Source organism: Hoplias malabaricus, chromosome 16, assembly GCF_029633855.1.
Source record: "Hoplias malabaricus isolate fHopMal1 chromosome 16, fHopMal1.hap1, whole genome shotgun sequence".
NCBI classification, from domain to species: Eukaryota; Metazoa; Chordata; class Actinopteri; order Characiformes; family Erythrinidae; genus Hoplias; species Hoplias malabaricus.
In genome coordinates, this window is record NC_089815.1 from 5,571,812 (window position 1) to 5,587,927 (window position 16,116).

Genomic DNA, 16,116 nt, shown 5'->3' on the forward strand with positions numbered 1-16,116 from the left:
GGGGAGTCTACCCAGAATTATAGGGTGCAAAGCAGGAACGCATCCAATGTGATTTTTTTAGATTGTAGGTGGAAACTGGAGCACCTGGAGGAAACCCACACAGACACAGGGAGAACACAGCAAACTCCTCACAGACAGTAACCCCTTGTTATGATTGAACCCAGGACCCCAGCCCCCTGGAGCTGTCTGGCAGCAACACCGTCTGTTGCAACGCCATGCCGCTCTGTTTTAGATTTGTAACTAAACAAATTTAAGTTTCCCATTGGTTCAGGGCTCCAAATGTTTCCTGCACCTTCAGTAAGCGCAGGCTACCAAATTCAATTTAAGGTAATGGCAAGAGTACCAGGCTAATGAGACTGAGTGATGAGTGTTCAGGTCTCCACAGCAGAAGAACGTCAAGGATGAATATTCAGCTAATCGCCATTCTGTTCACCAGCGTTCATGTTTACAAGTAAAACAGATGGGCTTTGATATGGGGCCGTGTTCCAGTCTGTTAGGCACTGAGGTAGGGAGACAGTGTGACCTGATTTTCACCAACAGCTGGAGGACTCGGAAGCATCATTTAAGCATAACATAAGTTGCATAGCTGCTGGGAATCTGCCCCTACTGCTCCATATTCTGATTAGCAGCTTGACAGCAGATCTCTTCGTAAAAATAGTCTTTCATCTTCATGCTTTCAAAAGGCCTCTACTGGATAAGTGTGTGTCCATTGCACGCAACGGTTTCATTCAATGTGTATGAACTAGAGTACACCCTCATAGGATATGTACAATATATAATATGCCCTCATACAATGAGTATGAAATAAAATTTGCCCTCACAGTTAGTATGAAATCTTCTATGGCTATTCTATGAATATTCGAACTATTCTGTATTTTACGTGGTCATGAAATGTGTTCCAAATAATAGTTTGCCTTCATACAATGTGTGTGAAATGTAGTTCACCCTTTGAAGAGGTACATGTGAATTTCAGATGCCTAAGAAATTTGAGAAATAAATATTATCCCTCCTTCTTCAAATTTACATTGGCATTGGGCTGAAATATGAATGGAAAAAATGTGCATTCATTCTTGAAGTAAAGAATTTACTCAGGAAAGTACAAATGTATTTGAACGTGTATTTGAAAAGTCTGCCCACTGCTGGAAATAGCATGTTTTAAAATTAAATCAGAAAAACTGCAGAATAAATAATAGCGGCAGCATCATTCCCCGATAGCGAGGTCGTGTTCAGAGTATTGCTGCAGGACACATGACCCACTTCCATCTTTAATTCACCTGTGGGCCCTAACAGCGCAGCCTCGTCATTAGCGCTTTATTAAGAGCCCGTGCAGGCTGACAGTATGAATCGCTCTGATTGCTATGCTAATGGCCCCGTGCAGTCGCTTCTTGTCTGAGCAATTACCCACTTAGTCTACACACAGCTGATGTAAACACAAGTGAAATAAATCCGTCTAATGACAGCTGGCGAGCCCTTAGCTTGTTATTCAGTTATTAACCACCCTTCACTTATTTTATTTCAAGTCGATGTGGCCATTAAATACTAGTTCTACATTTAGTTCTTCAGGACATATTTTGGGCATTGGTTCTTCTACTGCAAAACAGCAGTAGAAGAACAGGATTCCTAACAACTGTACACGATCTGATAAACCAGAAAATGAGACAGGAGAAATGTCAAATGTCACTCTCACTTTAGATCTCAAAGAAATGTGAGAGATGTTTTTCACCCGTCAGTGAATTTCCCACACTGCATACAATAGCAACACACTGCTTCTTTTGAACTGTTGCTGATGCAGTACCACTAAACAGCTTAACATACTGGAGGAGAATGCAAACTGCCCAGATGCGTTATATCAGCTGAGCTTGCTAGCTGCACCTTGAGCGCAGAGGTAGTGGGAGAAGCTAAGTCACCCAGTTTTAGTTGTGTTACGTTAACAGCAAGTGGAAATGACGATGTATCTGGCTTCAAATGTCAATGGAAGCATGTTCTCGCCATTCCTTGCACTGCTTGGTACCACAGATTTATTTAGGGAGAGCTAGCAAATGGGGGAAGTTTCAGGGACTTAAAATAGAAGACTAAGTAACCTTGCAATTTGTCTTTGTGGATCTAAAAGAGACATGTTTTCAAAGTGATGTATGTCAAAACTGATCCTACTAGGCAATGACATGATGTTGCACTTAAAGTTGTTGCTCTGTTCTCAGTTGAACCAGTCCAGAAATGCTGAAAATGAGAAATTATTTGCAAGTTTACCAGGCTTCCTCCTGATTGTTCCCCACATCCCCACATCTCATTTTACTTGTCGTACTGAACCGAGTGCCTGATGGAAAGGGACTCTTTAACCCATGTGTGTACACATATGGCATTAAAGCTGAGTGGCCCGAGGTTGTGTTTCAGTGGAAGCGTGACACAAAATGTGCAGGATAGAGCTACACAGATGTAACACTTTTCTGCACAAGGAGCATTACGCAGTCCACCAATCCCCCCACCTCAACATTCTGAGCATTCTGTCAAACCCACCCTCCTGCATTCTGGAGAACAAGCTGTGAATGTGATCTCACAGGCACTTAGAGAGGCTTGTTTTGGAGTGGCAGTATGTTCATTTTGATATAAACATGCTCCATATGTTGGTGTGAACAGGTGGAATCAGAAATAATAATAATAATACAATTTTAAAAAGTGGTAGATTCACATATTATGACTGGTATTTTTGGAAGGCTTTTAACTAGTTGGAACATTTCTGTGAGGATTTGATTGTTGAGCCAAACAGCTCCTTCCTCTATCTTCCCTCTGTAGATGGGAAACAACTTTCCATACCCTCTAATGCCAAACAAAACAGGTGTTGAATGATGATTTATCTTAGCTCCATCCTTGAAACAAAGAAAGCATTAATATCTCACATGTTGACATCAACTGTAGTTGCATATACCCTTCACCTTAAGATACGCAGAACTGAGCCAACTGGCTTTGATCAGTTGTAAGCAATTACTGTGTTTATCAAGTAACAGAGATTTTCCAGTAATAGGTCCTTCTGTATTAGGGAGATTCCTGCCCGCATAAATAAAGTCTTATGTTGAACAGACCTCTGTGGAAAATAATCCAATCATGTTAGCACTCGTTCCAAAGTTATTCCATCTGAATTGCAACATCCATTAAATAAGATTTTTGTTTTCTGGACAGTGGGCCAAGAATTGTCAAAGCTGTGTTTGGAGACAGCCCTTCTAAGCCATTGAGCAGCTTGTGTCTTTAGCAGAGTGCAGTGGAGACATCAGATTATATAGTACTATAGGTCTTTTCAAAGAAATTGGATTAGTATAGAGTTCCTACCCGGCCTGAGAAATAAACACCTGCAATTCTGTCTCCAAAAGCGTCCTTATAAGCAGTTTAATAAGATTCGATATCTGTTAACATACTGTAGGAAATAGGGAGAAAATAGTTCACTGGGTATTTAGACACACCCAGACATCCATTACTGAGAATTCTGAATCAGAATCACCACTCCACCTCTTCCCAGAACTATGTCATTTGGCTCTATCACTTTAGACCAGGGGTGTCAAACCAAATCCATGGAGGGCCGTGTAGGTGCAGGTGTTCTTTTCAACCACGCAAAAGCCACCACACTACTGAAAGTCAAGATCTACTGATTAGATTCAATGATTAAAAACAGGTGGAATGAGGTGTGGCTTCTGCGTAGTTGGAAAGAAAACCTGCACCCACACGGCCCTCCGTGGATCTGGTTTGACACCCCTGCTTTAGACAATGCAGTTCTACTTTTTCAGAGCTCAATGTTGGGGGTTTATACCCCGCTTTGACACTTGCATGGAGAACATGTTCATGGGCCTCTGCTCCAGATAATCTAATTAAATTTCATGAAGCTCTGTGGTGTCCAGTTCACAACTGGTTAGCTTTAAACTGGCTGAATTCCCCAAACTTTTGAAAATATGGTGTACCAGACCTTGACCTTTTTGTTGACAGTGACAGTTAATGCCATTCACCTCATCAGTGAGTGTTCTTAATGTTCTGGCTCATCTATCATAGTCCATATATTTACAGTTATCTACGCACTTTATGAGAAAGATGCCCAAGAAGAACTTGAAAAACCCAGATAGTTCTTTAGACAGCCAGTTTATTAAATGAGATGTGAATGTCAAAAACCTTTAGAATGTCAGCCAACATCTGCATAATATCAAGGTTCTAGGAAGAACTCACCCCTTTGGTAAAAACATTTCGGCCATGTGAAGTTTCTTTGGGGCTTTACAAGGTTCTTCACACACACACAAAATGCTTATTCTAATGTTTCACTCACAGAACACATTTCATTGACACTCTTATCTAAACCGATGTACAGTCCTAACCGTGCTACCAATTCAGAACCAGAATCAGGGTCTTTTTTTTTTTTGAGTAGACATGGTTTTCTTTGTGTTATTACTTTATAATGGAGCATCAGAAACCTTTGTCTGTATAATAGTAAATCATTTATTGGACTGTGGTGTATGTGTTTAGGGAAAGTCCGTCATTTACAGAGCTCTGTGAGTAATGTCTATTAGGAAATGATGGGTGGATGGACTTTGCCCTAGAACATTTCCACCAAAACGGCAAAGACCTGAATGTAGTTGTTGACACCCGAACACAGGCTCCGTGACTAATATCACATAGGTTTAAAGCCTTCCCCCTGGGCCATTGTGGTCTAAGCAAACATGGACATGTAAAGGTTGTGGTATGTTGCCAAACCGTTGCTAGTAAATGCCAGCCATGTTCATTTATTTACACTCTCAGAAAAAATACAGTGTAGTGTTACTTTTACGGGTACATATTCAGTTGTGTTGATTTCATATACCCCACGTCATCTCTAGGACTTATATAAGTCCTGGAGTCTATAATAATTTATATGTTCTATAATGAACATTTACACAAATTCAGCTCTGCTTGTGGAGAAGACAATTTAATGCATTTTTAGGGAACACAACTACACCTTAAAACCACTGTTGTACATTTAAATGTACATTTACACTGTTTGTACCTTTAGTGACAATAATGTACCTGTATGGTACCTTTTTCTGAGAGTATAGTGCACCATCCTGCATCCTGCACCATCCATTCATTATATTCAGTCATTCAATTTCTGCGACCGCTTCTTCTAGATCACTGTGTTCATAATTCACCCCTCAAAGGGCAACATAAACTAAACCAGTTATTCACACACGCACCAGTAGGCAGCTAGTCCACTTACTGTTATCTTACTTACTGTTTGGATTGTGGGAGGAAACCAGAGCACAAGGAGGAAACCCATGCAAACAAAGGGAGAACACACACCATTCTAAACAATTTAATAATACACTTATCAACACTGTCAAAAATAAATCAGTAGAATTAAATATAAACATGAAATATCTTTATCACACATGCAATACAGCTTTATTACAGGTTCCCTTCTTTTCAGGAGACTTGTGTTCAGTTTGTAACAGAGGTCAGTGGGGACATTTTCCCACACTTTTAAGGCTCAGTCTTGGTGTTGGTTGTGTTACCTTCCTCTGATGATACGACTAATCCCAAACGTATCCAGATGATAGGTTTACTGAATAAATGAAAGGATGGTCTCAAAACTTTGCACAAAACTTTCCTCTCCATTTTCCATATGTGCACTTTGTTCTACAATCAGCTTGAAGTCAGTATGTTGCTTTGCATATTTATTTTAGCCCCCTTTCACCCTGCACTGTGAGGACAACTGTCGCTGTGGTGGTTCTCTGTGATTGGACCCTCATCTGTACATCATAGTACATTTTATTCAGAACATTTTAATTGCAGAGTTACACTGATTCATAAATCCACTTTCAGCGACTTGATTTTATTTTAGGGAATGTCCGGTCTGGACAATACTGGTAATAAACTGGACTTTAAGACCACAGTGGCACTTTTAAAGGGGTATGTACACATATAGCAAAAAATAAAATAAACTTGTAGAGAATAGTATTTTCTGATATTTTTTCTGTTTGTGTCAGTGATCAGGAGAACCATGAGAACACCACAGAGCAGTATTTCGGTGGTGGCTTGTCCTTAGCTCTACAGCAACATTTGACATTGTTATTTATTAATTTATTAATGTGTGTTGTGCTGCTATGAATGAATTAAGCATCGTATTTTAATGTTATGGCTATACACTCACTTGCAAAATCAAGGCCAAAACATAAGGTTTTCACTGGTCAATCTTAATGTGGGGATATGGACCCTACAAACCCTGTGGTCTGCCTCCATTCTGATTTTTTGAACTATGTCTTACATAGATGTATAGACCGTTTAGAGAGATCCCACCTCCTTATCTGAATCTCTCCAATTACAATGCTCAACCTGGGTTTACATCATAGGGCAAATCCAAGATTAAGCGTACTCATTAAATATGGAGAAATTGGGAAAAGAGGAGGCAGAAAACAACAAAATTGACTAAAAACCAGAGCTTCTGCTCCTCGCTACTCAGCCCTGTGCTCTCTTGTTGAAATGAACTGTGGCTCATTCTCATTTAAAGAAACAGGTGCAGAATTCTGCTGTTTGGATCAGGGCTGTTTAGACAGGGGGAGACACTCTGCTGTGGGTTTTTATCCTTGTGGTATTTTAACCAAAGCATGTGACAGACATTTCATTAAGACCCAAGAACTGTGTTTACTTGTGGAAAAGCTGTAAGATCTGTCTACTTTAAAAACAAACCATTAGTGAGTTGTGACTAGATGCACACGACTTCTAAATTTAAAGTAACCGTAATCATTGGGATTAGTGTTAACAAATTGACCATCTGCATTGTACTGGATGCTGTTCTAAATTTAGGTATATTGTGTTAGCTACTGTTATGCTTTTTTCACAATAAGGCCATTACCCATCTGTCTGCACTTTTGAGCTCTGAGTGCTCTTTGTGCCACTCGCAGGGATTGATTGAGCCACAGGGAGGGTGTACAAATACCCTTCTCTCTCTCTCTCTCTCTCTCTCTCTCTCTCTCTCTCTCTCTCTCTCTCTTATAATGTGGGACACTGTAATTGTGAGGCTTTTGACAGAATTCTGTATTACAGTAGTCTAATAATAGTATTACCCCTAACTCTAATTTCAGGGAAACATTTTATCACAGATTTACATTCATACAGCTACATAGCACCTCCATAAGCCCTTCAGTGCAACTGCTATTTAAGGCCAGCAATAATGTCTTAATTTGGACCAAATTTCACGGCCTAACATGTAAGGTCCCCACATGTTTAGCAAAAAAATTCCACCACTATGTGTGTATGTGAAAACTGATTTTTCTGCTTATTTGGCCCTGTTCCCTGGAGTGGCTCAGGCCCAAAGACCTCTGTGTTCCCCAGGAGCTTCCCAGATTGTGAAACCTGGGCCTCGACGGAATGTGCATTCACACCGAATCAAAGTTCACCATTAGGTATAAATATGTAAAGCAGCAGCCTCCAAGATCACAAGTCTACAAACGTCCACCTCTGCGACTTTCTGCAAACACATCTGAGAAGCATCATCATGAAGTGGTAGGTTTCTCACTTGTTCTTCTTTAGTTTTATTGCACTTATAGGGTGCATTTGCTAGACCTGAGGATCTAGGTCAACAGTTGTTACTATCGGGGTTAAGATGTATGTGTTGTGTAGACTTATGCTGTCGTTCAGAAAAGTGCTACCCCTCCTTCTGTATGATTTACCTTTCAGAAATCTGGGGCTGGCTTCATAAAGGACATAAAACTACTTGTTACAAAGTTATTAAAACAAGCAACTGAAAATAAAGGCAACTGATGATTGCTTTAATGCAGAAATTTACACTAGACACCTGGGAAACCAGACCCTGAGATTTCTGTTCTAACAGAGACTAATTAATTATAAAATATAATAATAATAACAGTGGATTGGCAGCTCAGTTATAGTTCTATGAAAAGACATTATGTCAAAAATGCAGTGTGCTGTGAAAGGGGTTTTAGAGCCAAACTGAAAAAGCTCACCTTGCTAGAGGTCAGCTAGGATTAGTGTCTACTTTACAAGCTTACCATGGCTGGGAAGGAAGTTTGAATGATTCAAAAGCATTGCAAATGGACTCCTGTGAACTCCAGTCATACAATAGATATTTCAGCCTGGAGAACAGCATCTCTGGCCTTTAATAAACCAGAGCCTCTGTTGTGTGCTTTCTGTGCTGTGTCTGCATCTTGTAGGTGGACTGCTAGTGTGTTTTTGTTCTTGGCAGGCTCTCTTTGGCTCTCTTGGTCTTGGGCTCAATGATCTGCCTATCAGAGGCTCTCTCCATGGACAGGATCAAAGAGCACTTTCCAGGTAACAGATTACCCCCATGTAGCAGTGTAAAGAAAAAATGTTTTGCTGCCATTTCCCCAGCAGGTGATAACTTTGAAAAGTGCAAACAAAAAGAAACACTGCTTAGAGTTCAAACAAGGACCAGTGTGTTCATGTTTTAAAGCAACACTAGGTAGTATTTTCATCTTAAAATTACAGCTTCAAAATCAAAATGTAATGTTCTCTGAGCTGTAATAGGGACAACAGAGCCTCTGGTGCTAATCTGGGCTCAGAACTGCAGAAACTGCACTAAATAACATTTGGAGGGTGAATTTTCAAACCTTTTGGAGCTTACACTTAGTCTTAGATTTAGGATTAGAGTTTAAGATTATGGCTATGTTTAGGATTAGGGTTTAGGTTTACAATGTGTGGGTGATTTTTCATCCTAACTGACTGGACTCTAGCTGCTCAAATGAGTATATGTCAGAAATTCACGTCTACATCTGTGAAGGGCAGACTGTATTTTGTAGATATTGTACAGCTGCCAGATATATATCACTGGGAATCCTGGAAATGGTCCTTTAGTAACGTATGTATGATTAGGCTGAAAAATAAATACAGGCTTAAGCTACGGAATGTCACCCAAGATGAAAGCCAAGGTGTTTCTAAAACACCAGATCTCTGCAACAATATAAAACATGTAATTAGACAGGATGGTTTAGGCCTGTAATTCTCATAAAGGTCACAATGGCAGCTCTGACAAATATTCAGTAAAAATGGGCACTCAGGTATCTGCACAAGAGTCTAAGGGCACCATGCCAAGTGTTGACTGGAGGGGTGTTAAGTCCAGAAATGCAGAGGAGTAGTAGCTGTTACTCCCGTAAAAAACACCATATTTAAATTGTTATTCTTAGTTTTTAATGCAGTTTATTTATTATAATTGTTTAAAAAATTAATAAATTGAAAATTTGGTTATATCCACTGGCATATAAGGTATATAAGGTAAGTATACAGTCAGTGGACAGTGAGTGTACAACAAGGAGGTGTTAGTAATGAGGATTTATTTATTGATCAGAATCACTGCCAGATTTCATTTGGTTTTGAAGTCACAGTAATTTGTAGGTGAAATTGGGTTGTTGCTGGTTCACGTGGACATCACACAGATTTTTTGCTCAGATTGTCCAGCGTCAGCAGACAGCGCTGAAGGTAGAACAGTCTCTGTAATGCAGTAAGATTACCACAAACAGCAGGAAGACTTTAAATTATTACCAGCAGAGATGACCAGAGGAGATTGTAGGTGTCAGATTTGGCAGTAATTTGCCTTGTAGTCGTCATACGTCTTCATTCAAGATGCACGCTGTCACATGTAATCAAAATTACATACACATAATCTTCCTGGATAAGACCTTCTCCCACTATCCCCATGCTGCACACATGCACATTCACTTATTTCAGGGTCCATATGATGTAAATATATTTGCATATTCATTCCATGCCTCCTCTTCAGATGTACGTACTGTATTCACACACATTAATACTTGGTTGATGGGTGTAAATATTGTCATCTACATGAAACTGGATCATTTCCATGAATCCATTCGTGATGGGATTTTGTCATAAGTTCGGTGGCAAAATATTAAAAATAGAGATAAAAGGTTTTGCCCTGGCAGCTGTTTATATAAATGTACTCTGTGTATTTATTTATATTGACCCATGCACCAGGAGAAATTCCTTACAAATCAGGTTTCAGATTTGGGATTAATCCAATCATTTACCTAGGACCCAGGAGAAGGCGGATGGTGGGAGGAATTATGGCCACTACTCCTGTCCCCTGGCAGGCCATGGTGTTCCTCAGCGATAATATTCTGGATGGAGGCTTTGCTGGAGGAGCTCTGATCGCCCCTCGCTGGGTTCTGACTGCGGGCCGGAACCTCTTTGTCAGGAAGTTTCAGGAACACACCAAGGGAAAAGAGCCCCTCATCCCGAAAGTTTACCTTGGGATATTCAGACGAGCTGACGCTAGTAACGCTACTGAAGTGGCAGTGGAGAAGGTAAAAACAACAAGAGCAGTCAAACTTTCAAAGAACACACAGTTGAAAAATAGCAAACAATATTTATCAAAGTGATGCAAATCCCTTTGTAGACCCTGAATGAAAAAAAATTGCTGACACACCCAGGCCACTAGTTGTCAGCATAATGGCTGTTTCATAATGTGAAAAAGAAACAATGGAAGAAATGGCTGCTTTGAGTCACCAGAGACAAAAGCATGAGCTCATTTCTCCCTAGTTCAAATCACACTCTAGTGTTTTTAAGTAAAATACGACATGTTTCTTTATTCATTCAATATTATTTGTTGTTACTGATTTGGTAAAAAAAATGTTAATAGTGTCTGTAGGTTCCTTATTTGCAGGTCATGGTGAAGGTCAATGGTTGACATTGAAACTTAGAGAAATTGCCAAATCTAAAAGTCAAATTAATGAAAATCTTTTCATGCTACAATGTAATGTCTAACAGAATAGAAAAACAATGATGGTAACTGGACTTTGCATAGTGTCTTGCATGTAATTGGCTTATTTGTGATTGGCTGAGGTTTGTTTCCCCATTGGAGTACACCAGCAAATGAGTCCTTAGCTACCACACACTTGGTAAGGATGGTAGGCCAAATCTATCAGTGTAACTGAGTTTGGCCATAGGTGTTTTTCTTTGAACTTGAAATGTGTATTTTATTCTATTTTTTTTAATGCCTTACATTTACTTCTCTTTACAATTCTGCCACATTCAAAAGTGGTGTTTTTGCTGAAAATATTCAGTCATTAAATGATATTTGAATATATTTTCATTCATCCACAAAGCAAACGTTACCTTCTTCATTCCAAAAATGTTTTTGGCTGAAAGTATTCAGCAGTGACACATACTTTTTATGAAGGTCCTGCATTCATGCCTCGAATTCTTTCAGAAGGCTGTTTTTTTTTCATCTTTTACAGGTATTTCTGCACCCAGGCTTCCAGAACACTTCAGACTGGGACAATGACCTCGCCCTGATTCAGCTGAAGGAGCCAGTGACCTTCAGTGACAGTGTTTTCCCAATCCCACTGCCTGAGCGGGATGAGAACATGGCCGAAAGAGCGGGAGAGTGGGGGATCATCTCAGGATGGGGCTGGGGTGCACTTTTCACTCAGGCCGAGACGCTTAAGTTCCTCTACTTGCGTGTGGTCGAGTGTCAGGGACAGTACTCATCCAAATTCACGAGAAACACTCCATACGTAGACAACAATATGTTCTGCACTGAACCCGGCCATTCAGTGGAGAATGTTTGCTCTGGTGATGCAGGAGGAGCTCTGGCCTTCCTTGACCATAAAAGCAAGAGGGTCTATGCAGGTGGTATCCTGTCCTTTGACAAGGCGTGTAACGTGATGGACAAGGCTGTGTACATGAAGGTCTCGGCCTATCTGCCCTGGATCCACAGCGTCATGAGGGGCGACACTGACAAGTTCTCTTCTCTGCGTACTTCAGTCATGACTGAAATGTTTTCTAGATATGTGTAGATGAATTATAGAGTTTTTTGTATTCCTCTGAAGTGAATAAATTGTTAAATTTGAAAAGAGTGCACTAGTCTTGGTCTTTCACAAATGAAATATAGAATGCACAATCATATGGGAGTAGGACTGTTGTTCCCCTTTACGGCAGTAGCAACCATCATGGAAGTCAGTAGCTGTAGGAACACTTCTGTGGGAATTTGACAGCATTCACTCATACGACCACTAGTGAGGTCAGGTGCTGATGTTGCATGGTTAGTTTTGGAGCTCACACTTCATTCCTTCTCATCCCAGTGGTAATACATACTGCTCTATCACACTGGAACATTTTGTGCATTTAAATGAAAAGCCTCCCTGCAAAAAACAGGACATTGCAGATGTCCTACAGATGTCCTACAACTGCAAGCATGCTTCAGTTGAAACATTACATGTAAATGGCAAAGCATTATAAATAATTGATTATTGTACTTTCACAAGTCACTTTATTAGAAACACCTACCCTGTACTTTTACCCACTGGACAATTCTAAGCTCCATGTACCTTATGTCTCCGCTATATACAATTAGACTGCAGCTCATCTGTTGTCATGTACAGTTTGTCATAAGATTTGCCCACAGTGTAGACAAAGAGAGGGGGTGCTGTAAAACCATTGTATATATAGCATTTAATTATGAATAGAACAAGGCTGTATTTCGTTTCTGTCTAAAGAACTCTATTCATGTCCAATTTTCTCAACTTCCATTTTCCACATCACTTAAACACATTCACTGCATGGATGAGAGTGTCTTGAGAGGTGGACTAATAAAAAGGCCAATATCCGTTGTTGCTCCATTGCTCAATGTCTGGGGGCTTTATATTCCTAGCATGTAGAAATATAATGAGCCTTAGACTCATGTGCAGCTGCATTGTTCATATTGGCCTTTGGTGGGGCAAGTCATATTTCAACAATGGCAACAATGCAGCCATGCCCTGGTCAACTGGTCTCTTATTAAATGGCAGAGATGGGTCCAGACTTGGACTGAGGGACGGTTCTACCTGATTCCAATGGGAATATTATTTATTTCACAGTGGCCATGATATGCAGGTATTACGGCAATAGCTTCTCCCAGTTAGGCCAATCAAACCGATTATATACTTTGCATAGCCGGTTCACTAGAGAGAGCTAGAGGGATGTGAGAGTCAGGCCTGTAGGTTTTGTTACACTTTTAAAGAGCAATGAATATAGCAGTTTATGGCTGTTATTCTTGCAGCAGGTTCTAAACCAGTATGTCTATCAGGTACAGAAAGGATGTCATCACTGTAAAGCGCCACTATGAGATGAAGCACAAATTAATTATGAGGTCTGAACCTTTGCTCGGAGCAATCTAAACAAATTTAATTGAATACCACTGTTCTATAGCATCATCAAAATAAAAAAAGTACTACTGGTCAGTGAGTTTGTTTCTGTACTGTCTCTCCAAGGACCAGCAGCTCTGTGGCTCTAGGTGATTCTCACACAATTATGTGAATGAAATCGTAAACAGCCAGAGATAGAAAATGAAATTCCATTCTTATCGTCTACTGAGTGATGGCTGGAAGGATGTTGCTCTTATTGGTCACATGCCAGCTTGCCTTAAAAGTCCAATGCAAGGTTAACCAAAGAAATTTTTATATCTTTCATTTCAATGTCTCTTCGCATCAAAACCAGACATATGTCCTTCAGCACGTTGTTAGTTCTGAATGGTGTTATAAGGAAACTTCTGAATTTCCTTGCTTTCTGTAGAACTCTCAGTGAATAAACTTTTAAAATGAACTAATTTACAGGGCTTTGGTTATATCTCTGTTTATCTCTTAACTTAAAAGAGGACATATATATATATATATATATATATATATATATATATATATATATATATATATATATATATATATATATATATATATGGGTCCAGAGCCTACCTGGGGTGTCTGGGCACAAGGCAGGAACAGTCAGGACAGGGTGCAGGTTCATTACTGGTGTTATTGGACTGAGGATGGAAACTGATGCAGACACAGGGAGAACATGCTAAAAACAGAGATCTAAAGTGATGTTGAACCTAGGACCCCAGGACCATGGAGCTGTGTGGCAGTGAACACTACCTGTCATAGCAACTAGCTGCTAATGGGGGAAATGGTCTGTGACTAAAATTGTCGGAAATATGGGCCAAATATATAAAAGCTTCAATGTCCTAGTTTTGCAACAAGAATCATGAAATAAAATAGTTATTTATTTGGTTTAATAGAAGGCAGTCCTGTCACAAACATTGTCTTCTTGAAGGTAATTCAGTTACTCTGAAATAAGCTAGCGCACGTTTCGCGCAATAGATCTAGCCATGATCTGATCCCAGAATAACTGGCCTGTTCTGTGCTTTGAATTATTGAAAGAATGCCTCACCAAGCCTTGAACAAAAAGAAAATGCAGCTTCTTTGAATACTTATCTGATCATGAAAGAGCTCATTAATGTAGACGTTACCCAACATGTCTTTTAATGGATCTGTTATTATTATGGGTATTTTGGGACTTTTACCCAATATTCTCCCCAGATTTTAGGCACACATTCACATGATGCCACTGAGCTGGGAGGCTAGCACAGGCTTATTTTAATAGACATGAAGCTAAAATATGAGACATAACACTTCTTTAAGAACTTCTTTGTAGGCTATGCTTAATTTGAGTTGAATCCGCTAGAATAATTTCATATTCTCATATTTGGAGCGCACGTATTCCAGAACCTATTTAAAGGGATCCAGTAACTCTGTGATTATATATACAATAGTACTGTCCCAAGTAATCCCCAACACCCCCCATATATTGCCATAGTAATTTTTGGACTCATGAAAATTGATGGCTGGGCTAATCCACAGATATTTATGCCACTCTGGATTTCTGCATGACTGCTTTTAAGGAATTTGATAGGGATTAGATAAAAGGAGTTCAAAGGAACAACAATTACACTCTCTTGCATCCCCTCTTTGTAATTTGTGAGATCCTCCAGGTAAACCCATTTCTCCTTTGATACCGGGGCACTCTGGAATGGTGGACTTTACTTTTTTCCATTTTAATTTAAGCTGATAATTCACAGGCTTGCACCACTTTAGTGCGTAAAATATTCATAGCTGTGTCACAGCTTGTTTCTGTCCAGCGTGTCTCAGCACTCTCTGGGCTGTGGCAGCACTTTCCTGTGGATAATTGCATGGATGGAGCAAGAAGGATTACATAAACAACCAGACCTCCATCCACACAAACACTCCTATGTCCTATGTATGGATTTCACAATTTCCTGGAAGCCCCTGGACCACTTTCCCTGCATTAGTGACTGAAACTGCAGACGTGCTACTTCCATATTAATGCTGCAAGAGTGGTCGGGGCCTCACATTTAAATGAGTTCTGTATTTGTTTTGTTATTCCATATTGTGTAGCACAGACTTGTATCTCTCAGGTTCCCCAGATTTAATGTTTATAGCGTCTTCATGTTCATACCCAGAAAACGTAACACAAATGTCCTGGAATCATTGCAATTGTGAGGATAATAAAAGTACAAACTGGTGTACTTCAGTCCACTCCACTAAACAGCCATGCACTGGGTAAAAAAGCCTTAAGATCAAGTGAAATTCCTTTTAAACAAATCTCCTAAACAAACCTAGTTCTTTATGGAACCAAACATGGTTCTTCTATGGCACTCAATCACAACGGGCCAAACGATTACCAAATTTAAATCACAAACTGGAACCGTTCAGCTTCCTCTTTGGTGGAAAAGCGCTACCAAAGAACCTTTTGTAGCACCTTGAGTTTTAAGAGTGTGTGTTAGGCCTGAAGTTTGTAACAGACATGTAAACAGTAAACAGCTCACAAGCAGGAAGTGACTACTTTGTTTATAATCAAGGCCTTTATAAAGAAGAGCAACCAAACTTATCAGCACCATCTGTTATTGTAACGCTCTAATCCCAGCTCAAGGAAACAATCACATGTTTATCATCTTAATCACCTTATTATCTGATTGTGTCATTTCTAGTTTAGTATGATGTCAATGCCTTGTGATTAACCTTTGTATGTTCTCCACCCAGTATTTAACATTGCTTCTTTTAATTTAACTCTTGTTGATGCTAATTTTAAACAGCTCAATATGATTAAAGCAGGCTTCATATGTTAACACAATTAAATATATTATTTTTCTCTCAGTATCCAAAAACAAATGTGGTTAGTGGATTGAATCTCTGAAATAATCCAAATTTGTGAGTGATTAGGTGAATATGTGATGCCCTGCGATAGACTAAAGAAGAATATATGACTCAGTTAGTTCAAAAGTAA

The 16,116-nt window shown here is 39.6% G+C and overlaps 1 protein-coding gene across 1 annotated transcript; it reads left to right on the forward strand.

Moving 5' to 3' along the window:
* Positions 1-7,433: 7,433 nt before the first annotated feature.
* Positions 7,434-11,847, forward strand: hp (haptoglobin). The gene is made up of 4 exons (XM_066647700.1): positions 7,434-7,509; positions 8,210-8,295; positions 10,033-10,304; positions 11,238-11,847. The coding sequence occupies exons 1-4, from the start codon at positions 7,502-7,504 to the stop codon at positions 11,796-11,798; spliced, it is 927 nt and encodes a 308-aa protein (XP_066503797.1). The 5' UTR covers positions 7,434-7,501; the 3' UTR covers positions 11,799-11,847.
* The last annotated feature ends 4,269 nt before the right edge of the window (positions 11,848-16,116 follow it).